General features: G+C 36.1%; 1 protein-coding gene across 7 annotated transcripts in view; it reads left to right on the top strand.

Moving 5' to 3' along the window:
- The window catches only part of ZCCHC7 (zinc finger CCHC-type containing 7), a 268540-nt gene that overhangs the window by 238437 nt on the left and 4633 nt on the right, over positions 1 to 25470 (top strand). For 6 of the 7 annotated variants that reach the window (XM_064379940.1, XM_012463391.2, XM_012463394.3 and 3 more), the window contains exon 7: positions 21604 to 21699. The exons of the other annotated variant lie outside the window; for it this stretch is intronic. In XM_064379940.1, the coding sequence (XP_064236010.1) occupies positions 21604 to 21699 (96 nt within the window). The remainder of the gene's footprint in view (positions 1 to 21603; positions 21700 to 25470) is intronic. 7 annotated transcript variants of the gene reach the window in all.

Here is a 25470-nt window from a genome sequence, read left to right as displayed (position 1 = left end):
CCCTCTACCCTATCTTCCTGTTCTTAAAGGAATTTGATTTTTTTATTACTCACATCATTTAATGATTACATCATGGTATCTCTTAGTCTTTCAGACTATATTCATTAAACTAAAGGGAAAAAGTTTACTGGGAGCCATAAAAAAGAGTAATAATCCAGTGTCTTTAAAATGTTGTATTATCCACAGTCCACAAGCATTCAGTCCACAGTATCTTCAGTTGCCTTTACTGAAACAGTTACTCATACTTTTCAGTGAACCTAGAAAAAGCTTAGTGTATATTTCATACAGAATATTTCAGCTGTCATATCCATAAGCCCTTCTTGACTTATTCAAAATGTATAAATATCTGCTTAATACCATTCAAGTTATTCAATTCCTAGTTTCCTTTTACTGTGATTTTAGGCTAAGTAGAAGTAGAAAATAGTTTGCTAGAGAAGTTAATTGGTGCTCAATATTATGAAGTTAGTTTACTTTTAATATTAAGCTTAAATCATTTCAATAATTCACCATAGCCCTACTACTCACTTCTTTTACTGTATTAAATATGTTGTGCTGAGCAAGAACCTTTATTCTTTTAATTATTACAGTTATATAACATATAGTAATTAAAAGTTGTTAAACATGTTCCTTAAGGTTTAGCATGTTTAAAAGTTTTGTTTACACAGAGACAGATTGTAAAAATACAAAGTTCTTTCAAAATATGACTTTCTTCTTATTCTCCTTAGAGAAAAAAATAAAAAGTAAACCAACAAGTAGACTCAAAATACCTATCGATCTGTCTGTCACAGGCCCAAGAGGCCATAAATTATATAAGGTGGTTTGTTTTCATATTTTGTGATTACCATTTAATTTATTTAAAGATTTTCAGTAGAAAGCTGTAACTCCTCAACTGTTCTTCAAATCTCAAATTAGGGTTTGTTAAAAACTTAAGTGTTATATCCAAAAATATATACATACCCATGTATGTAACACATATATATTACAGATGTAATTCATCTAAATACATTGTTTGTGCTTATGCAGCAGATTTTTTAATCCTAACATAATATGCTGAAATTCTTACAGCCTAAACTTAATTATAATCTAATTATATGTGTTATACTTTTCAAGATCACAGAGCCACTCTTTGTAACTGTATAAGTAATATCCTTTTAGTTTTGACATTGCATTTATTTTAGCTTTTCTCCTAATTTAAACCATTCCAATCTTGAAGTATAGGAAGCATTGTTTTGGAAGCTTCTCTTTTGATTATTTACACCTGTGTTCTTTTATATAACTATAAAGGGTGAAAATTAGTTTCAGTTTGACAGAAATATTTGAAGATTTGTTTAATATTTTAGCTGTTCAGAAACATAAATTTTAAAAATAATCGTTAGGAAAAAATAAATGAAAAACTAAATTTACTTTTTAAGGAATTACAATATATTCTATTTATAGGTATAACAAATTCAATTTGAAAACTTTGTTTGCTCCAATCTATAATCCTGGTTAATTTTTTAAAATAATATTGAAGTAGCCATCACAGTTTATAAATTATCAAGTTGAAATTAGTAATGAGTTTATGCAAGTATAAATATAAAACTAGCATGTTTATGAACATGTGTGCATGTATCAGTGTCTCTAAACTAAAATAGTCAAGTAATTATTTAAATTATCAGTTATGGACAGTATCCAAATGTATGCAATGAAGCAATATTCAATCTTGAATAAAAACAAGATGCATGGTGATTTTAGTCATCTTCAGCTCTTTTACTAGGCTATGGACTGCCATCTATTGACTCCTAGTAGCCCTCACACATGAATATTGATTGAGTCAATCAGCCCAATGACCAAGTAATAAAGCCTTGGTTAAAATTGTTACTGCTTATTCATTTAAATCAGTCTTCTTAAAACTGGAGCTTTCTACACTTAGGCATTGATTACTTTTTCTAACCAAAATTGTCATATTTCTTATTACAAATAATGGGAAAGGTGATTAGTATCCAGTTTGGAAATGTTTATATTTGGGAGCTTTCCAGTTGGTTTTTTCTGCCTCCCAACTAGAAGGTCATTTACAGAGCAACTTAAATTTTAACAACAGTAAATTAATGTTTATCCAGGAATCATTTCATTTAAAAACCAAAAAAGTCTATAGGTTAAACAGAATATTATTTCTCAAACACATAAGAAAGGTAGTGTAATTGATTGTTACGACTGGACTTTTGAAATATTCCAAATAAAAAATTCCTTAAAATACTTTCAGAACTAAGAAAAAAGTTGTAGAAGAGAAATGTTACTGTTTTCAACAATTTCATGAAAAATAAAATGAAATATCTTCAACAACTTGTATATGAATAGAATAGCTTTTAATCAACTAGACTTGACTACATTAATAAAAGCTAAAGACCATCATTCTAAAGAGTACATGCTAATAAAACTAAAAAGACTACATATATACAAACAATAACAACCATCTGGTGACACCATCCCTCTATGTTTTAGTGATCATAAAATTATGTCATATAATTTAATGTCTTTATCAATTTGGAGACCATGAGAAAAATTTTTATTTAACAATTACATAATTTCCTCAAATAGTTAATGTTTTTACCTCCTTCAAAAATGTTTAGAATGCTTTTAAATGTTTAATAATAAAGCTAAAATATAACCTCTTGTCTTTTCATTTCTGCTACGTGTTCAGGTTTTTATAGAGCCTGACTTTTAATGTTCTTTTTCATCTTCAAAATAACATTCTAGATAAAATTTTCCCTCTTTCACTATTCAAGAGGGAATGTCCCTTCCCCCACCCCTCTGTCATTTCTAGTCTCATTTATATTAAAAATCCTAGGCCAATATGGCCACCAACAGAGTTTTACAACCAACAGAATTTTTAACTAGTACAGGCTATAATTTGACATGAGTTGGACATTTGGTTAATCTTGTTTTTAATCTACTTACTTTAAAAAGTAACTAGGACTTTGCTATTTGAGGGCTGTATGTGTTAAGAACCTGAAAGGACAATGCATCTTTTATGTTTAATTTTGCACTTGATTTCTTTGTGTACATTGTTAAAGTGTATTTCAACCCTGCTACCTTTTATTTTAACTGAAGTTTTCAGCAGGAAGCAAATATAACTGTTTTTGAAGAATTAAACCTTAAATGTTTATTTATATATAATGTTTTGAATGCTTAGAATTCACACTTCAAAAAATAGAGTATTTGTTGTCTGGGAAATGGAGAAGAGTAGAGAAATAAGTTTGCTTGCCTTCCTTTCTGGCCAAGGAAAGGCTTATGGCCAGAGTTTTTCAGAGTATAGTTTATAGACCATAAGTAGCAATGTTACATTTCATTTTGCCACTTAGTTTTCTGTCCTTACCTAGAAATACCCATTTAGAAATATATTTTGTTGTGTTTTCACTGTTTGGAGTTTTATACTGAGTAAGAATGCTATTCTCTTAAGCATTCTATGCCATACTACAGAGTGTGTACCCCTCAATGTCAACCGATTGGGATTTAACTCTAGAACTATGTTTTACAATCCAGAGGAAGGAATATGAACGTGATTTTGGTTCTGAGACTATAGCTATACAAAAGCCTTTATCCTGAGATGGCGACATAAGATAGGATAATTTTCTAATCGTCTAATGCTAATACGGAATGTTTTTCTTTTAAAATAACTTAAAATGTGAAATAAAGAGATTTAAAAAGTCAGAACCAGAATATTTTCTTTTTCTGGTTAATTGGATATATGTTGGGATTCCTAAATACCTTTCTGAGAGGTTCTTGGCTACATAAGCAGATCTGTAAAACCCACTATAACGCCATCCACACAGTAGATACCAAGTGATAGGTCTTTCTCTTTTCCTGGTTGTATGCTTTGGTGTCTTTAAGAAAATAGAACTGGTTACATATTGTCTTATAAAATGCTAGATAACTCCAAAATCTCATTTGAGATTTTGGAGTTATCTAAGCACCATTTTTATTGGTACCATTTTTGAGGCCTAGCACATAAGTTTTCATAAACTAACACATTATACGTTCATTTTGGAAGTTTTTGTTTTGGTAGTTCAACTCACTTTGCCCCCTTCCTCAAGAATCAGAAATAATATTGTATAAATTATAGGTTTTTCCCTCTGTATCTGGTATTGCTGTTTTAAAATGTTTTTATTGACCAGTTGTTGTTATTGAGACATTACATCTCTGTCAAATTGTCAGAGGTTTAGTTTTCATTTAAAATGCCCTTAATGCTAAAATACTTCTGAGGTGAACGTGATTGTGCTGTGATCATTCAGAAGGCACAGGACTCTTTTGTAGTGCTTCAGGGCCATCTTTACGTTATAGTACTACAAAATAAATCAGACTGCTTTATCTTTTGAGTTACTTGGTGTCTGAATAACAAGATTTATTTTTGAAGAAGCGTCGATGACTTGTAATAGTCCATCTCTGATAACAGAGATAGAAAATGCATTTGGAGAATGACCGAAATTTTTAAATATTTTTCAAATGCAAAACTTAATGCATTGTTTTATTTTAAATGTTTGTCTTGTTCTTAAATAATTTGCTGCTAAAATTATTCTAATAATTTTTACTTCAATCTTTTCTGTATTTTGAGTTTGGTAGGAAAGATAATTACTACATTTACAAAGTAAGTCAACTGATTTTTTTTTAATCTTTATTTCACTGGCATGTTGAACCACATTTTGCCAGAACTTATCATTGAAAAATGCAATTTCAAAGCAAATGAAACCTGGAATTATCAATCTCAGTAAATGAGATTCTTTTAAAAATAAATACAATTTGCCAAATCATCAAAAAGCAATTTTCTAAAGCTACTGTAAAGAAAAGGAGGAAAAATGAATGTTGTGAATTATAAATGTATATGTTATTTTTCCTCCCATTACGTTTCCTCAGATATTTAGAAATTGTATGTATGCATATTTATTTTTTATTTATTTTTGAATGGAGATATGTAAGATTATTTAGATTTGGATGTAATTTATATTTATTGGAGCACTTGCAAGAACCTTAGTGTTTTCTTCTTTACAGAGAAATATTGAAGTGTTCACTCCTTGAATTCTCAAGTTACTTGATTTTCAGTATTTTAATGCAAATACTAATTTGGTTTAAATGGGAAATCAATATGGCATATTTTGCATAGTTTTTTTCTTGCATTAATATATTTAGATAATATCAAGTACTTTATGATAGTAATCCTAATGTATATTTAAGTGTTTCAGATAATGAAGCAATTAAAAGTATGCAGCCTTCACACAATTTAGAAAATATTTATTATAAATGTTTTGGCATAGAAGCAGCTGTGCTTTTGCCATCTTTTAAATACCTTTAATGACCTAATCACTAGTCATCATGAATTTGGCACATTTTTTTTTAGATATTAGATATTATTCAATAATAAAATAATTGAATCGGAAGTTCTGTAAATAGTGACTTCCTTTCTTTATTTGACAGAAAAAGTCCCTGTGCTTTTTTTTCCTGCCCCTAGTGGCTGGGGGCAAAGACCATTCTATTTAGAACTTAAAGATTTCTCATATGGAGTTCAAGTTTTACTTCTGTTTTAAAAAGTGAAGAAGTACTTGTTGTGGTCATCTGTTTTCTTATCTATTAACAAATGTTTATCCTGAGGATGACAAATAGAATATCACATTTGGACTCTTTTTTTTTTTTTATTACCCTTTCCTCTCTTCTCCATGTGTGTTCAGCATTACTTAGAAAGGAATTATAGTCATTGTAGGGGCAATTTATTCTTGGTGATTAAACACTGTGGTAATTAAATTTCATTTCTAAGTGTTCTTATTTTAACTTATATAACACACTTTAAAAATCTTTTTTAAAACCCACAGTATTCATATAATCTCTAAGAAAACTACAATTCTTTTTTTTTTTTAATTAAAATATGGAACACTTCATAAATTTACATGTCATCCTTGCTCAGAGGCAAAACTACATTTCTTTTTACTTGCAACTCTGCACTTTGAAAGAATGACTCTATTATAACAAAAATGAATATAAATATAAACAAATAGTCTTAGATTTTCCAAAATTCATGCAGTGTACCATTGTGTAGTATCTGACTATATAACAAATTAGTTTTAAAATTTTAAGTGTTGAGTGATGTCAATTCTTTGTCATGTTACATACACATAAAGAGTGTAGAAGTATTATTTAGATAACTTTAGCATATTCAAGTGATTATTTCTCATGTGCTTTGAACAGATGTTTCATGCCATTTCTTTTTTTTTTATTTTTTATTTTTATTGCATTTTAGGTTTTGGGGTACATGTGAAGAACATGCAAGATTGTTGCATAGGTTCACACATGACAGTGTGATGTGCTGCCTTCCTCCCCATCACCTATATCTGGCATTTCTCCCCATGCTATCTCTCCCCAATGCCCCTCCCTTATTTCCCCCCGACAGACCCCAGTGTGTGATGCCCCCCTCCCTGTGTCCGTGTGTTCTCATTGTTCAACCCCCACCTATGGGTGCGAACACGCAGTGTTTGATTTTCTGTTCTTGTGTCAGTTTGCTGAGAATGATGGTTTCTATAGGGACACGAACTCATTGTTTTTGATGGCTGCATAGTATTTCATGGTGTATATGTGCCATATTTTTTCCCTGTCCAGTCTATCATTGATGAGCATTTGGGTTGGTTCCAGGTCTTTGCTATTGTAAACGGTGCGGCAGTGAACATTCGTGTGCATGTGTCCTTATAGTAGGCGATTTATAATCCTTTGGATATATACCCAGTCATGCCATTTCTTAATTATATTACAAGTGATGAAACTTGCCATAGTCTTTTCTGAATATTTCAGTGCAACAATAAATGTAGATAAAATATACTAGACCAGTGATACTTGTATTAGACATTCATTTTGGTAGCCATGCATGTGAACGACATGGTAGATTACAGTAATTCCTAAAGGTCTTACGTATTTAGGAATCAATTAGTTACTCACAATCATGATCAACCGTAACCTTTAAGGGTTTGGATAGATTATTTGAATAATCTGCGGGAAAGACTCCTAAAAAGACTCCTTGATTTTTTAACATGAACAGTCTCTCTGAACTAGTGTTATATTTTCTGTTATGATCTAAGCTGCGGTAATAAACTTAGGTTTTCAAAAGCAGTCTTTTCGATGACTAAAAGTTAATGAATTATTGTTAAAATCAGTCAGATTTTAGATTTAAAATTTATTAGTCATTTGATCCCTCTATATCTGTAATTCAGGGGAGTCTTGTGTGGGTTTTTTTTGGTACATATGTAAGTATTTTCTTCCAGCTATTTTGAGGTTGGTGTAATGGTCCTCCAAAACTAACAACACTGGTGTTTAAGAAATACCAAAAACAAATGAAGAAATGTGCTACCTCTTTAGAAAGCATTTAACAAAAAAAAAAAGTTTAAAATCTTTGGGATTAAATTAGAACTTCACCTTAATTGGTACACCAGTACATAGATAGATCACATTTTAAAACAAAAATTATTTAAAGTGAGCATTTAGGAATTTTTATTAGCTTTGTGAAAAGAATGCACATGTGCATATCAACTGGTAATAAAGTTACTAGATTATTTTTATTCCATTTTTCATATAGAACTGATTCATTGGGTATAAGACCATCTTTATAATTTTGTAATGTGTCCATTTTACATAAATATGTTCTTTTACATTGATTTGTGGGTTGCCCCACATTTTTATTCAGTTAGGAGAACTAAATTTTGGGTTCTTAGCTTTGTTTATATAATATCAATTTTGTCTTCTTGGATCTCTCACATTTCATTTGTTTACAGTTGTACATTTCCTCCTTGTTTTTATGAAGTCCTTAGAAAACTGTGCTATAAAATTGGACCAGATGGGCAAGCAAATTTCCGAAGAAATTACTAGTGTTTTGTTTTTGTTTTTGTTTTTATCATAACAGGGAAAAGAATGCCAGCTTTGGAATTGGACTGTGGTTCAGAGTCTGGCTCTTTTCTGTATACTAAATGTGCAAACATAGTTGAAATACTTAGCTTCTGAAGTCCTCAGTTTCTTCATTTGAAAAATGGGGATAATGCTTTGTAGAATTTTTGTAAGTATGTGATGAGATGATAAATGTAAAGCACAATACCTGACAAATAGAGCATGTTAAACACTGTGCAAGCCGTACTGTGGCAAACCCAAAGGCATCTCACACCTGTAGAGACTAACATCTCAAACTCAGATAATTATCATGTCTTCTGCCCAAGATTAGGACATTCATAAGGACCTCTTTACTCTGACTCCTAACAGTGTTTCCTGCTTGCATTTATTGAAGTGAATCTTTTGTTGACAGAATTATTTACCTCAGTTTACATTTTTTAATTATTTATACTTGTCTTATTCTTTTCCACTTAGGCTACTTCCTTTTCTAATGTAAGTGACCTTATAAAATATGTATCATTAAAATGCAATTTTACTTTGAAAATATATATTAATAAATGTGTGATTCTTAAGTGATAACTTCAGTGCATCTGAATATAGTTCTCTATCATAAGCAAATAAATTATATAAATATTTGCTCCCTGCCGGGCATAGTGGCTCAAACCTGTAATCCCAGCACTTTGGGAGACCGAGGCGGGTGTTTAACGAGGTCAGTTCACCATCCTGGCCAATATGGTGAAACCCTGTCTCTACTAAGAATACAAAAATTAGCCAGGCATGGTGGCACATGCCTGTAATGTCTACTTGGGAGGCTGAGGCAGGAGAATCGCTTGAACCTGGGAGGCGGAGGTTGCAGTGACCTGAGATCGTGCCACTGCACTCCAACCTGGGTGATAGAGCAAGACTCTGTCTCAGGAAATTATATATATATGTATTTGCTCCCTGTACAAACAATGAGAATAATACAAAATTGAAAAATTCACCCACACAGAAACACATCCCAATTAGAATACTTTCTGCTAGGGGTAGAGGGCTTATGTTAATCAGATAAGAAAGACATTAAGTAGTTTTGCCTGAAGTGCAAAATGGCATACCAGTTTTTGCACTTCAAGTAAAACTACTTTATGCCTTCGCATGACTAATGCCAGAAACCAGCCTGATTTCATAGCAAATTTAGTGCTGCAGACTTCCAACTGTATTCTCGGATAGGTCCAGCAAAAATGGCACTTCTAACTTGAGTGCTTTATCAGTACATGTGATTTGTATTCCTTCAAAGAGCATTCCTATTTCATGTTTGTCCTTGTTTTGAGCAGAGGCTAAAATGGAACATAAAGTAAAAAGCAGAAGAACATTACTTCCCCCTTCTAACAGGTCCTTGCAGCTATGGAATTCCCTGCCTTTGTGACGGATGGTTAAGAGTATTAGAGTAGAATAAACAGAGTTAGGATGGCAGGTGGTGGGAGGGCCATGTGTTGTAAGTCATGTATCGTTACGGTAAAAATGAAAATCTTGGGGTTTATTTCGATCCCCATGTATTAGCTAATAAACATAATAGAGCTATGCTTCTGTTCTTCTGTAATTTTTTATTGAGGTTCATGTACAATCATATGCAAAATACAGAAGCAGATTTGAGTATGTTAAGCATTTCATATGGTTGGAAGATGTATCTTAGTGTGATTTCTATGTTTTATAGTTTAGCCCAATAAATATTCAGATAAAATGTCCATGGATTCACACATTTATGTGTTCTTTTCTGTCCCTTCCCCCTACACCCTGTCTCCATGCCTTCATCCCTCCATCCTGCATCAAAGCTTGAGGTCCTTCTCCATCTGTGTACTAAATGGTTTCTTTGTAAACCAAACCATTTGTCCATCATTGTTTGGGTTCCAAACAGTGGTAAGATACCCTGTCACCGATCCCGCATGCTATGAATGGCAGCTCCTCTCCGGACAATTGGCGGAGGGGCTGAGAAATATTCCTGAGAGGATTATTTAACCTTTCAATTTAGAGGGCACAAAGCCTGGCTGATTAATGAACTTTCTGATGGGTGCCGATAAGCGGATCTATTTCTTTATTTCCCCTAAAAGTGATTCCTTCTCCTGTCCATATTACTAAACATAAAATGTGGCAAAAAGATTAAAAAACAGCACTAAAGAGTTTATCTGGCTGGCAAACTGAAGGGGCTAAATTAAAATTGGTAATGACAGCAGTGGCTCAGCCTCATATATGGTTTTTAAATGCACTGTGTATTTTGAAGAGACTTATTCTCCAGCTTGCCTGGTAATGACTGCTTTTGGTGCACAGTCTGGGGCTGGCTTCTGTTATCCCCACCCCACCCCACCCCACCCCACCCCACCCACCGACCCCCTCCCCCAAAAAAAAATGAGTTGTGTTATCTGGATGGCTGCAGACACATACGCATCCCCCTTTCTCACTGCATGGGCAGACAAGGTCGATAGCATTACAAGGTATTTGTGGCAGTGCTTGTTTCAGTTTTCAGAGCTGCCAGTTTCCAGGCAGATTTGAATTACAAAAGAAGAAGCTGGCATGAAAATTGAAAGGTTTTATCGGCTGGTCTGAAGCCTCATAGCACATTGCTTATTTATGCAGTCCATTTGCACCAGGAAATATAAAAAGGAAATACATTTTTAAAATAAGGCCATAAAGACTCAGATATGTTTAAGATGGCAAATAAAATATAGATACCTATAATATCTTTCCAGGAAACGATTTTCACTTAATGTTGCACATTACTTCAGAAGAGCATTTATGTTGCTGTCATAAATTTGTGCATTTGTGTCACTATGTAGGTAGTCTCTGGGGATTAAGAAGGAAACCTCTGCTAACTTACTTTAAAATTAAAATAGACGGAGGGATAGCTCTGCAGTTTGAGAGCTACATTGGAAATATTTAAATAGGGTGGTAAATTAAACTTAAACTAACATTTTTGCATTCCATGTAAAATTAGCTATGGCCCAATGAATAAATGCTACTAACTTTAGAGAAAATTGGGATGCTTTTTAAGCCACGAAGATTTGGAGCATTCAGGAAGTGAATTACTCTGATCCTTACTGTGTTGCATATGTTCATTGTTCTCTGCTTATTGAGGTTTTCTTTTTGTTGTTGGAGTTATTTTGGCAGGGGGAGTGTCTCACTTAAAAAAAGGAAGGTTATAAATTAATAAGCTTAATAGCTAATTTTTATAAAACTTCTGCTTCTTTTTAGTCTTCAAATGTATTATATTTTAGATTTTGCCTAGTGGTTAATGTTTTGAATATATAACCCTTTCACTATTGGAAGTTATACCAACAGTTATACCTATTTATGTTACTTTAATGTAGTTTTGATTTACTGAAAAAGAATTATGAAATCCCTTACACTCTTGACTACATAAAATGAAGACATAAGTATACAAACATAAAGTAGTACAAGGCCTTGAATGATTGGTCATTTGCAACCTTTCAACCCATTGGTATATAAAATTTCAGTGTATCCAAAAGAGAAGTAGGGAGGAAGTTACAGAGATACAGGAAATATCAAATAACTAAAGCAACACACATTATTCTGCAGTTCAAATAAACACTCTTTAAGAATCTATTTTCCAATAAGGCAAATTACCTTCAGATAAACCATGAGAGATGCATTTTTTTACTGTTTTTATTTTCAGTGTCTTGTACCTTTCTCATGTTTTCATGGCCTGGACTAATTACTTCATGGTTTGTTTTTTTTAAACAGAGAAAATATCAAAAGCATACACGTCTGCTGCATGCTAATGATGTCCTGTACATTTTTTCATGAATTTTCATAAGGATTTTTTTCTACGTAGCATGTGTGGCTTAATGATGTAATCACCCGATAGACTAGAAAATGCTCCAAAGGAGACGTTCCGGTCTGTTGTGTACATAATACATGTTTCAAAAATCTGCCTAATTAAGGAATTACCCAATGGATTGGTAGTCTGTTGGGTACATGACATAGTTTTTTTAACACATAAAAATATTATCTATATATGTATTACCATATATGGTACTTTTAATGCCATTTTTAATGTGAGGAAAATTAGTAGCAATGTCCACTAGAATACAGGGGAATTCTGTTTTTTCACTAAGAGAAAATAAAAGCTTTAAAAACTTCATAGAGGAAGCACTATTTAAAAATAATTCTAAAGCCATGAGCTTGGAGAAAATTCTTCCTAGTATTCCTGAAAGGGAAGTAATACTGTGAATATTTGCCAGAACAGAGTACAAATGGAAGGTTTTGTCCAAAACCATAGTTGAAGTAGGCCTAGAGTTCAGGTCCCAGGTGTAAGGATCTACCTCAGGAAAACACCTTAAAGGGAGGAAAGGAAATCAGTTTTTGGCTTTTTTGTAATACAGCTTAATCATCTTTGTTGTCTCACAGCCTCTGCTTTGGTTCCATTCACTGTAAAACAGTTTGTCTAACTTTTAGGTTTCTTTATTTGATTCCTTTAGGCCCCAGATATTCCAGACCCACTCCTACCCCTTGGATATATACTAATTACAACTCTGTTGGTGTTCATATTTTAAACAATGCCAGCAGAAGGGGAAAGTATCCATTCTTCTTACCCTGACTACTCTTTATAAAGCTGAATAAAATATTTAGAAAACTCTGTCTGATCTCTAGAATAACCACAGGAAAGCAGTATCTTGGCCAGGCACAGTGGCTCACGCCTGTAATCCCAACACTTTGGGAGGCCGAGATGGGTATATCACTTGAGGTCAGTAGTTCAAGACCAGCCTGGCCAACATGGTGAAACCCCATCTCTTCTAAAAATACAAAAATTAGCCAGGCGTGGTGGTGGGCACCTGTAGTCCCAGCTACTCAGAAGGCTGAGGTGGGAGAATTGCTTGAACCCAGGAGATGGAGGTTGCAGTGAGCCAAGATTGCACCACTGGTCTCCAGCCTAGATGACAGAGCGAGACTTTATCTCAAAAAAAAAAAAAAAAAAGAAGAAGAAGAAAGAAAGAAAGAAAGCAATATCTTGAAATAGAAAGGTGTATTTTAAATTTAACCTTTTATTCTGCTCAAATTGCAAAATGATGCTATTAGATCACCTCAACTAATAGACTTTGAATATGATGACAAGCTTTTGGTTTGGGGTAACATTTTCTTGAGAAGTCCTATTTGATTACTTGGGTTAGTTTTTTTAGATACATGAGTATTGGGGTAAAGTTTGTCCTATTTGTGAGTTTATAGGAAGAATACACTGATTTGGAAATATGAAAGAATAAGATTGTTCTCAAACATGATAATCATACTGATTGAAGAGGTGCATATGCCCATGTGATTTAGTCACTAAGATTGAAACCAAGCTCTACTTTTCTCAGTGTTACATTTGGTTATGAATGCATTTACCTCAAGTATTTAATATATTTGCTTTTTAATGTATGTTCATATAGAAAACTGGATTAATAAATAAAAACACATAGTGTAGTCTTTAAGCATATATGTGATTATAAAAATAAATCCATTTTGCATTCACAGAGTAGAAAATACCCTTTAATTAGTGAAATTGATTACATATCCTATATAGTAATGAGCTGCAGTTAGATGCAAACCCTCATTGGATCAAAGTCAGTTTAGATAAGGGCAGCTGAAGGTCACAGAGGGAGATGCCCAGCAGGCTCATTTGCATAAAAAATTACCCTTAGAAATAGGACACTGAGGCAGCTATAGCATTTTGATCTCTTGGCCTTTGTCATGGAGATTCCTAGTAGTGAAGGGAGTAAGACCAGTGTCCCAGATAATGATTAACTGTTTTAATGGCATTCATTCATTCATTCCACACTAACTACTCATGCAGAAAAAAGGGTTATGTAAAATGACATTAGAAGAAAATCATTTGTAATCGTTGTATCGGGCTGCACTTTGAGGAGACATTAGGAGTAAATCCGTGGCGTGGTAGACTTATGCTTTATCTTCTGATATTTACTGAGTTTACTGGTGCGTGAAAAGCTTTCAGCAAGAATAGCAGATGGGATGGACCTTTCATAGGTAATACTATCTACCAGGTTATTACTTCTATATATTGATAGTAAAGTAATCTCCAAGATATCACCATACAAATATAGATTATTTAAATGTCTGTAGCCAAAAAAAAAAAATACAAAAGACCTGCTTTTATAAGTAGTTCATTTGGTATCCATTGGGTCAAAATCTTTAGATAAATTTTTGACTTAAAATTTTTCAAAAAAACTACATTCATTGCCTTGCATTTAACTTTTTGTCAGCTGTACAGGCATGTGTGACAGAACTCTGAACTTAGAGCTAATCAGTTGACATATTCTGCTTTAAATTGGACCTTTACTGTTAATTAAAAATAAAGACATGCTCCAAGGCATAAGTATTGAGTCACAAATTTATATTTCTAACACTTTAAGTAGCTTAGAGATTTTTGTTAGATCATAGTATGAAAACTTGTCCACTGGAAACCACTATTGAGTTTTCAGTACTGTATCCTAATACAGAAATGTTCTCTAATTGGGTAAGATCTAGGCTGACTTCATTCCTATTAAGCCCTAGTACATGATAGTTTATTAAAATGAGAGTATGTAGATAGCGTTTGTCATGTCATTTACTAATTAATTATTGTGAAACAGTTTAGAATTTCATTGCACAATATACTGTTGCTATTTTTATTAGTAATAATGGAAGTTTTTAACTAGTGACATTATTCAGATGAATGAACATCCACATGTTTACATTTCTTTCAGGGGCTAAATTTGAGATTCCTTTCAAAATAAAATAAGTGTCAACATGAAACATGCTTTTAAAATCTTGATTAAGAAGGATCTCTTTGTTCCTGGTACTATAAGACTGAGTTCCTACTCACTTTACATTACTAATTCTTTCCTGATTTTGTCAAGAGTATATACCACATTCTCACTGTGAAGTAGAGGAGACACTATGGAAGCTGTATTATTAATTTATTCAAGCTTTTTAACATATTAAAGCATGATTTTATAGGTTTTCCGTTAGTGACATAAAAAGTTAATAGTTTCCCAAAGTATGCAAATTTTTATTAACAATAGCTAAAATGTATTGGATCCTTACTATAGGCCATGTGCTTTATATATGCATTACCTCATTATTCATTAATATTTACTGAACTACTACTATATGCCTGGCCCTATTCCAGGAGCTGAAGTACAGCATTGGACAAAAACAGACAAAAATCCCTGCCCTCACAGAACTTACTTTCTCCTAGCCTAGCAGTGGGGTTGGAAGTGGATAGGTGAATAAGTAAAATATACAGTATGTCAGATGTGATAAGTACCATGGAGGGTTTTTGTTGGTTTGTTTGCCTGTTTGTTTGTTTTGTTGGTTGGTTGATTGGTTGGTTGGGTTGGTCTTTTTAAAATAAAATGGCATTGCAGCAGGCTAGGGAGTACAGATTGGAGGGAGCTGGCCATTTTAAATAGGGTGGTCAGGAGAGCCTTACTGAGATGACATCTGAGCCAAGGCTTGAAAGAAATGAAGGAGTACACCATGTTAAATCTGGGAGAAGAGTCATCCAGGCAGATTGAGTAGCTGGTGCAAAGCTTTGAGGTGTAAGTTTGTCTGGAGTATTCAGAGAACAGTGAAAAGGCTAGCATGGCAGGCTTGCTGTGAGGAAAGTAGTAGGAGATGAGGTTAGAGAGGTGGGAGGAGGCAAATTATAAGGCATTGTAGTTTTTGGCTTTTACTCTGAGTGAGATGAGAAGCTGTTAGAGGGTTTTGACCTGAAGAGTGATATGTTCTGATTTGTGTGCTATAAGGATTACCTTATGTTGAGAGCAGGCTGTAGAGGGCAGGGATAGAAGCAGAGAGACCAGTTATGAAGTTCTTGTAATTATCCAAAGGAGAGATGAGTAATTGGACCAGGATAGTACTGGTACAGTGGAAAGAAGTGGCTGTATTTGCAGAGCCAACAAGCTTTGCTTGATGGGCTGGATATGAGGTATAAGCAAGAGACAAGTCAGGTTGTTCGTTTTGGCCTAAGCAACTAGAAGGATAAAGTTGCCAATGAGATGGGAAAGATTGTGGGAGGAACATATTGGGGTTGGGGGAAGAACAGGATTTGTTTTTAACTAACTAAATTTGAGGTGCCTCTTAGACATTCTAGTAGAGATACGTGAGTGTAGAGTTAACAGAAGTCAAGGCTGAAGATAGAATTTTAGAATGGCAAGGATAAAGGTTTGTGTAAAGCTATACTATTAGATGAGAGGAGATTAGAGAAGAAAAGGAGCCTAAGGACTGAGCCCTGGGGCACTGCAGTGTAATTGGACAAAGACATGGATAGAAACCAACAAAGGAGACTGAAGAAGAAACAGCCTATGAGGTGGAAGAAAACTAGGAGAGCGTGTTGTCTGGGAAGCTAAGTGAAGAATCTATTTCAAGATGAAGTGGCCACCTGATCAGGTTTTACTGATAGGTTATGTAAGATGAGTATGTTTCATTTATGCCTCAACAGTGTTAATGAGGGAGCACTCTTACTATTATTATCCCCGTTTTACAGATGAGTAAAATGAAGGAAAGACCATGTCAATAACTTGACTAAGGTCATGTAGCTAGTAAATAGTGGAGCCCACATTAGAACATAATACCAAAATGCATTGGATAACTAAATTTTATCAGACCATCTGGGTCTGAGGAAGAGTTTGCCAATTTTGCCCTTGATTGCCCCCAGTCCTTGAAATCCTTTTCTTCTGTGCTTTTCCTTTGAATAAGCCAAATATATATCTTTGTGTTATGTGTATGTACATTTATAGTACACATGCGTATCCATACACTTGTATATACCTGTACTGTCTCAGTGAACACAAGAATCTGGTAACAGTAGTTGCCATTGAGGAAGGGGAAACTGAGTGAGAACATAAGTGGGAGGCAGACTTTTCACCATACCTCTTAGTGTCTTTTGAATTGCAATGCCATGTGCAAGCTATTGATTGTAAAGTGTTTAATGCTTTAAAATCTAAGAAATTCATTTAGGATTCATTCTATAGCAGCAAGATATATGATTTGTTCTTTCAGAATCTGGCCTAACAGCATCTCAGAAGAAATGCTGATGCAGTTTTAAGTAGAAAATATGTATCTGATGCACACTTAATTCCATTTTGTAGGCCTCAGCCTCCTTAGTGCTTTTTCATCTTTTACAATCTTCGCTATATTTGCTCTTTCATCTATTATCTCTGTGTTCCTCACAGTGTCTGATACAATGTGTTGTACAAAATAGGAACTCAACCATTTTGAATTAAAAATTCCTACTAAGGGATAAATACATGAGAACTACCTCTTGTTTCCTCAGATTTAGGCAATAAAATAACTAAATTCAGAGAAATTCCATGGAACTTTTTCTCATGTCCTCAATTAGTAGCAGAGATTATCAGTTTAGAGTAGCTGGGACTAAAAATACAAAAATTAGCCGGGCATGGTGGTGCGTGCCTGTAATCCCAATTACTCTGAAGGCTGAGGCAGGAGAATCGCTTGAACCCAGGAGGCAGAGGTTGCAAGTAAGCCAAGATCGTGCCACTGTGCTCCAGCCTGGGTGACAGAGCAAGACTCTATCTCAAAAACAAACAAACAATAAAACCTCTGTTTAATGTCTCTTAGCTAGTAGTAATTTATGAACCCCATTTTTAATTGAAGAATATAGAACACTTATTTTTATTATATCCTAATTGATAATAGCTGAGGTTGTAAATTCTAGTTTTTGTAGCTTTTATTATTATTTCTGTAGAAAAGATTGTTGAGGTTATTGTTTTGCTACAGTTTTTCATTTTAGGGAATAAGAGCTGAAAGTAAAGTTGTTTGAAGCAGTTTTGTTTTGTTTGTTTTGTTTTGTTCTGTTTTTGAGATGGATTTTTGCTCTTGTTGCCCAGGCTGGAGTGCAATGGTGCAATCTCAGCTCACTGCAACCTCCGCCTCCCAGGTTCAAGCGATTCTCCTGCCTCAGCGCCCCAAGTAGCTGGGATTATAGACATGCGCCAGCATGCCTTGCTATTTTGTATTTTTAATAGAGACGGGGTTTCTCCATGTTGGTCAGGCTGGTCTTGAACTCTTGACCTCAGGTGATCTGCCCATCTCGGCCTCCCAAAGTGCTGGGATTATAGGTGTGAGCCACTGCGCCTGGCAGAACTTCTAATTTTTCTAATCAAAAATATTGAAATCATAAAACATCTTGCTTCTGACTCCTTGACACCAGAAAGTTTACTTTCCCAGTGGTATATGCCCTCAGGAACAGGGAAGGCACATGGCAAGACCCGCAGGTGTTCACACAACAGACCGTAACACTTACCTTGATATCTGTTCTTGGAGTAGCACTGGCCACCACCATGCCCTGCTAATTTTGTATTTTTAGTAAAGACAGGGTTTCTCCATCTTGGTCAGGCTGGTCTTGAACTCAGGTGATCCACCTGCCTCGGCCTCCCAAAGTGCTAGGATTACAGGTGTTAGCCACCACGCCTGGCCTGAAGAAGATTTTTATGACCTATTTATTATTTTCCTATGTCAAGGAAATAAAACCTTCACAAACCACCTGTTAGCAACATTAAAAACAAAACTGAGGGGCCTGGGCACATTGGCTCACTCCTGTAATCCCACTTTGGGAGGCCAAGGCAAATAATTCACTTGAGCTCAGCAGTTTGAGACCAACTTAGGAAACATGGCAAAACCCCATCTCTATTAAAAATACAAAAATTAATTGGGCATGATGGCATGCGCCTGTGGTCGTAGCTACTCAGGAGGCTGAAACAGGAGGATTGCTTGAGCCCAGGAGGTGGAGGTTGCAGTGAGCTGAGATTGTGCCACTGCACTCCAGCCTGAGCAACAGAGCAAGACTCTGTCTCAAAGAAGAAACGATATTAGAACTGGCCATGGTGGCTCATGCCTGCAGTCTCAGCACTTTTGGAGGCCCAGGTGAGAAGATTACTTGACCACCAGGAGTTCCAGACCGGCCTGGGCAACATAGTGAGACCCTGTCTCTACCATAAACTAAAAAAAAATAATATGAAAATTGAAGTAGCCAGGCATAGTGGTGCACCCCTGCGGTCTCAGCTACCCGGGAGGCTGAACTGGGAGGATTGCTTGAGCCTGGGAGGTCGAAGCAGCAGTGACCCATGACTGTGCCTCTGTACTCCAGCTGGGGCAACAAGAGGGAGACCCTGTCCAAAAAAAAAAAACAACAACAACAAAAAAAAAAAAACAATTAGTTGGCAGACTAGCACTCTTTGTTAAAGAGTCGCAATAAAGAACATAAGAAATAAAGTGATCCATATTTAAGCCCATCCTTAACTTTTCTTCCAGTCTCCACAAAGCGTGGGGCTGTGCAGGGATTCGATTTTTCTCTCCTGATTACAGCCACCACCTCCTCAGAGGTCTTACAGTGTCCATCATCTCCTTTCCTCCTCTGGTTTCAACTTCTCCACCTCCACTATCTTTCCCAGATGTTCAAGTCTTTCCCATCCTATAAATAGACTCCACCAAATCCCCTTCCTGGGTTCTGTTTCATCTTAGTCTGCCCCTTCATGCTCTCAATATATAACTTCTCTCCTGTAACTTCCATTCAATTTTTTAAAACATTTTTTATTCTGAAATAATAGGTTGGTGCAAAGGTAATTGAGATTTTTGCTATTAAACGGCAGAAACTGCAATTATAATTATCTTTGCACCAACCTAATATACATACTGAAAAGTATGTAGAATACATGTACAAAAGAATAAATTAGTCATGTAACACACATCCAGGTTAACTGTCACCATGTTGAAGTAACAGAAAATTGCAGCTGTGCCAAAATCCTGTGTGCTGTTTCTCCTCACTGGAAGTAACCTGGCTTTAAAGAAAAAAAAATTCCAGGTTAGGTTTGCTAATCCTGGCTTTTATGAATAATGATTTATTTGCTCTTTTTATAGTTTTACCACCTTTGTATGCATCGCTTTACTGCTCATCCTGCTGCCCTGTACTCTTTCTATAATATCTCAGAATTTTCACAACAAGGTTATCTGTGAGCAGTTGCCACTTTGAATGGATGTTTCTCAGTCCTAATCTCACTAGGCCTCTCTGCTATAGTTGACAATGTCGATCAGTTCATCCTTCTTGAAACAACTCTCTAAGGTCTGTTACTATATTCTCCTATGTCTCTGCATCCTTTAACCTTTCCTTCTATGTCCATTTCACAGGCTCCTCTGCCTGCTCCTTAAACATTGATGTCTTCAGAGTTCCTTCCTCAGCCCACAGCCACTCTTATACTGTCCATGGTGATCCTGTCCACTCTGGTGATTTCAGCCTTCACTCTTATGCCAATTACCTTCAGATCTACTCTTCAGCTCTGTCTCTACACAGAAAGTGCCTCCTGGAGAGCCCCACCTGGATACTCAATATTCAAGACAGTCTTCATCATTATTCCCTCTAAACTCGCTCCTCTTTGTTTTTCTGCTTTTTCTGAATCAATCGTTGGCACCACCACCTACTAGTTCACCCAAGTTCAAAATCTGGAGGCATCCTGATTTTTCCTTTCCCTCATTCCCCACATCTTCTTTTCAATGACCAATTGATACCAGTTTTTTGTCTTGTCTTGTCTTGTCTTATCTTTTTTTTTGACATGGAGTCTTGCTCTGGCACCCAGGCTGGAGTGCAGTGGTGCGATCTCGGCTCACCGGAACCTCCACCTTCCGGGTTCAAGTGATTCTCCTGCGAGTAGCTGGGACTACAGGCACACACCACCATGCCCGGCTAATTTTTGTATTTTTAGTAGAGACAGGGTTTTACCATGCTGGCAGGGCTGGTCTCTAACTCCTGTTGTGATCTGCCCACCTCAGCCTCCTGAAGTGCTGGGATTACAGGTGTGAGCCACTGCACCTGACCCAATTTTATTTCTTAATGTATTTCCCACATCGCTTCCTCTTTCCCAGTCTAGATCCTCATCCCCTTACTTGCAGTTTCTAACAGCCACCTCATAAGTCTTTTTCACTGCATCTAACCTTCTGCTCATATTCACCCTCCTTGTAGCTACAAGCCAAAATGGTTTTTCCAAACTACAACTCTAACTATCCTAACTTTGACACTTAAAATTGGATAAAGCTCATGCTCCTTTACTTGACTTACAAGGCCCTCCATTCTTGTGTCCTGCTTTCTCCAGCCTTGTCTTCCATTTCTACCTGGCTATGTATGTGATATTTTGGCAGCATGTATGCTCTTTTTATGTCATTGTTCATGCTCTTCCCTCTGCCTAAGATTCTCCACTTGATTTACACCTAATTTTAAAGTAAATTTAAATGTTACACCTTCAGGAAAACTTTCTCTGACCCCCTTTAATCCCATCCGCTGGTGGGGGAGTCCCCTCACCACTCCATTAATGCTTTGTATATACTACTGTCACTGTATTGACATTGTTTCGTAATTATGTATATGTCTGTCATATTCTACTGGCCCATTATACTGTGTTGGATACTGAACACAGTACTTGGCACAATGCTGAATGGAATGAGGAGGGAGGAAGGAGAGGAAAGCACACATGGACATTAAAAGTAAAAGAATTGTTCTTACTGTGTTATATATTTTAATATATGGAATCATCTGAATACATGTCTCCATACTAAACTCTGAGAGGCAGTACTTCTAAGGAATCCCTTACCTATAAAGCCCTTTTGGAAAAAATGAGGTTTTAATTTTCTTCTGACATCAACAAACCCTCACAAATATTCATGTTGCAGACCAAACCTGGACCACCCAAAAAGCCGAAGACCCCTTCAAGACCATCAGCCTTAGCATATTGCTATCACTGCGCGCAGAAAGGCCATTATGGACACGTAAGTTTGAGTGGCATTCAGGCGTAAAGCATTCTGTTGTCAGGGAGTGTTTTCTGAAAGATGAACTCAAAAAGAATGTAACTCTAAATGCTTACTTTTTAATAAACATTCTGAAGTGAGACTTAATATATTTCCAACTGATTTACCCCTCCCCTCCCTGCTAGAGTAACAAGCTATCAGAGTATATTCCTCTAATCATGTTGGTTGAGCATAGAGCATATTCCTCTAATCATGAACAGGTTGGGATAAAACTAATATCATTCATAAAATCAATCGGTCAAATAATAATAGTCGACAGTATGATAGTAGTTCTCATGAGTTCTTATAAACACAGTTGCATTGGCACAGCCATAGTAGCATGACTTTTTCTTTTATTTTTTATTATTCTGTTTTTTAGACAGAGTCTTGCTCTGTCACCCAGACTAGAGACAGTGGTGTGATCTCAGCTTACTGCAACCTCCGCCTCCCGTATTCAAGTGATTCTCCTGCCTCAGCCTCCCAAGTAGCTGGGACTATAGGCACCCGCCACCATGCCCAGCTAATTTTTGTATTTTTAGTAGAGGCAGGGTTTTACCATATTGGTCAGGCTGGTCTTGCCCACCTACCCCACAAATGCCCAGATTCCCTGTCTAGCCAACATATTCCCTATCCCAACTGAAAAAGCCAAACTGTGTGTGTTCCAGATGCTGGGTGTCAAAGCAGAAGAAGCTTCTTGCTGAGAAGTGGGCTTGAGGCCACTAGACAGATGCCACATTAAGTGTGAAACAGCAGCAGCTCATTTCAGAGAAAGGATTTAATAAGAACAGATAGACTCAGAGCCCGTACTTCTGGGAATCTTGAGGCAATGGAGGAAAGGTAGTGTCACAGAAAGTACAAAATTATTAAAAAGGAATATATTATTCCCAGTCTCCAGGTAGGCTTCTAGTAGCCTAGAAACCAAGATAAACTAATAGTAATATAAGATCTGGTGTCAGGAGACAGAAAGCATGCAGAGTGTTGAGAGTCCTCAGAATGAGAAGTATGAGCAGTAGGATGGGGTGGATGGTATTGCAGGTTACCACTTGAATTCCAACTATGATACATCACTGGTGCAGATCTTGGGAGCTGGAACCCTACATTGTAGGGCAACGTGTGAAGAAAAGGGCTGAACGGAATCCATAAACAGATAAGGTTTATCTTCCATAATGGGGCAGCAGCAACTATGGGGGTGAGACATAGCTTATGAAAGCTAGGATGAGGCTCTGAGCCTCAGTTCTAATTTTTTCTCTGCTACTGACTCAACCATGTGACGTAAACAACCCACATTTTCTCTTTGGTCTCATTTCTTTGTCTCTAAAGCAGAGAAGTTGTACAGGAAATCTCTCAGCACTAAGTAGAGAAGACTTATTTGAGACAGGGTCAAGACTGTAGTGGGCACTGTCTCAGCTCACTGCAGTTTCAGCCTCCCAGGCTCAAGTGTTCCTCCCGCTTCAGCCTCTTGAGTAGCTGGGATTACAGGCACACACCACCATGCCCAGCTAATTTTGTTTATTTTTTGTAGAGACAAGGTCTCACTAGGATGCCCAGAAACTTGTGACCTCAAACAATCCTCCCTCCTCAGCCTCCCAAAGTGCTGAGATTACAGAAGTGAGCTACCGTGCCCAGCTGAGAAGACTTCTTTTACAGAATTATCATCTAGATCTTTTACTGCTCTGTACATTCCTCGTCACTGAACGTTCAGATGTTGTCAACACCTTTTAGGGAACATACTCACATAAACCTTCCATTACCATACAAATCACATAGATGTACAATTTATGCTTGCTTGCCTCTTTAAAGCAGAGGGGTATAATTTTAGCATTTATGTTTGTTCAATTAAAGAAAAACAATTACAGTTGGATGCTTACTAGTCATTTCTGTTAAGGCAGATACGAAATATATTAAAAGCATGTAGAATTGATCCCTAAAATCTAGATTTAGATAATTTTTAATTTACAATAAAGCAAATTTGGTAGCCTCATGACTGCCATAGATGAGGAACTCTAGATTATTTACACTAATGAAGAAGATCATTGGTGTGGCTAATCCAGAATAATGGATAAATTATATAGCCAACTCTCAATTCTCTGTGCTAATGGAGGGGGCCAGCGATGTGGATAATCAAAATAAAATTTACATTTAGCTTTGGAAAACATTTTAGTATTATATAGCTCTGTGTAGTCACATCAGTCTAGGCTATATAAGACCCAAATAGGGTACTAGGCAGGTGGTTAAAGATGTCTGTGGACCCCATTCCTTTCAATGTCAGAAATCTAGCCTTACAGATATTACTGTTGAATGGATTCTTCATGTGAAAGACTAGATCTGAGGTGAATATGACATTGCCCTTCCCTAATTCCACTCACTCTCTAGTTGGGGAAGCAAGGATAACAGTAGTCACTGTACAAAGATTACTGTAAGAGGTGTGAAAGGGGGAGCAGGGGTTGGGAGGGTTAAAGATTCTGCTGAAATGAGTAATGGTTGAGTGTATCAAGACCTCTAATACCTTTTGTATAATCGTAATTTGCTCTTTTTGAGACAGAGTTTCGCCCTTGTTGCCCAGACTGGAGTGCAAAGGCGCAATCTTGTCTCACTGCAACCTCCAACCCCCCAGGTTCAAACTGTTCTCCCGCTTCAGCCTCCCTAGTAGCTGGGATTACAGGCATGTGCCAGCATGCCGGCTATTTTTTTTTTTTTTGTATTGTTAGTAGAGACAGGGTTTCACCATGTTAGCCAGGCTGGTCTCAAACTCCCAACCTCAGGTGATCCATCTGCCTCGACCTCCCAAAGTGCTGAGATTATAGGCATGAGCCAGCACACCCAGCCAAAAGCGTTTCTTTATATTACCCTGTAAGTTTGTTAAATAACTTTCAGGAACCCCCCCCCACCCCCCCCCCCAAAAAAAAATCTAAACAATCCAGATAGTCACAACAGACAAATCTAAGGATAGCAGAAGGACCTAAATGATAAAAGATTAGAACCAAACTTATTGAAATAGAAAAATGAATAGCATCAACAAAACCAAAAGCTTATTATTTGAAAATGCTTTTTTCAAAACGAAAGAGAAACTTCTGGAAAAACTACTAAAAGGAAAGGTACTAATAAACAATGAGTGGTAAGTGTAAGTAACTTAATATACTATGTAAATGTTTTTAAATTATAAGACAATACTTCATAAAGTTAAAAGTTAAATCTGAAAATGCAAATACCTCTAAAATATATATACAAATCAACCAAACCATTGACATTGAATGAGGTCAGGCGCTGTGGTTCACACCTGTATTCTCAGCACTTTGGGAGGCTGAGGTCAAGGACTGCTTGAGGCTGCCCGTTTGAGACCAGCCTGGGCAACACAGTAAGACCTTGCCTCTATAAAAAACAAATAAAAATTATAAAGTCTGAAACTTAAAACTTATATTATTGTTTATTGGAATATTCATGAGTAAGAGTATAAAAACACATGAGAATGGCTGACTTCAACTTGATGGTGGTAACTTCTGGAAAGGTAAGAAGATGAATGGGTAGGACTTACACAGGATTTCAGTTATATCAGTAATACTTTATTCTTGGGGGAAAAACAAAAAGCAACTAAGGTAAAATGTTACGGTTTTATATGAGTGGTGACTGCAGGTTTTAAATTTTTATGCTTAAGTGTACTTACAATGATTCATAATTTTTTAACTCTACAAATTAAGTACATAAATATTTGGCTACTAGCTTGGTCAGATTATCTTAGAAGTTCAGGCTTGATTA

This window comes from Aotus nancymaae, unplaced genomic scaffold (genome assembly GCF_030222135.1).
Source record: "Aotus nancymaae isolate 86718 unplaced genomic scaffold, 86718_ANA_hifiasm-v0.15.2.pri h1tg000003l, whole genome shotgun sequence".
In the NCBI taxonomy this organism is placed as follows: Eukaryota; Metazoa; Chordata; class Mammalia; order Primates; family Aotidae; genus Aotus; species Aotus nancymaae.
This window is presented reverse-complemented; position numbering and strand designations above follow the sequence as displayed.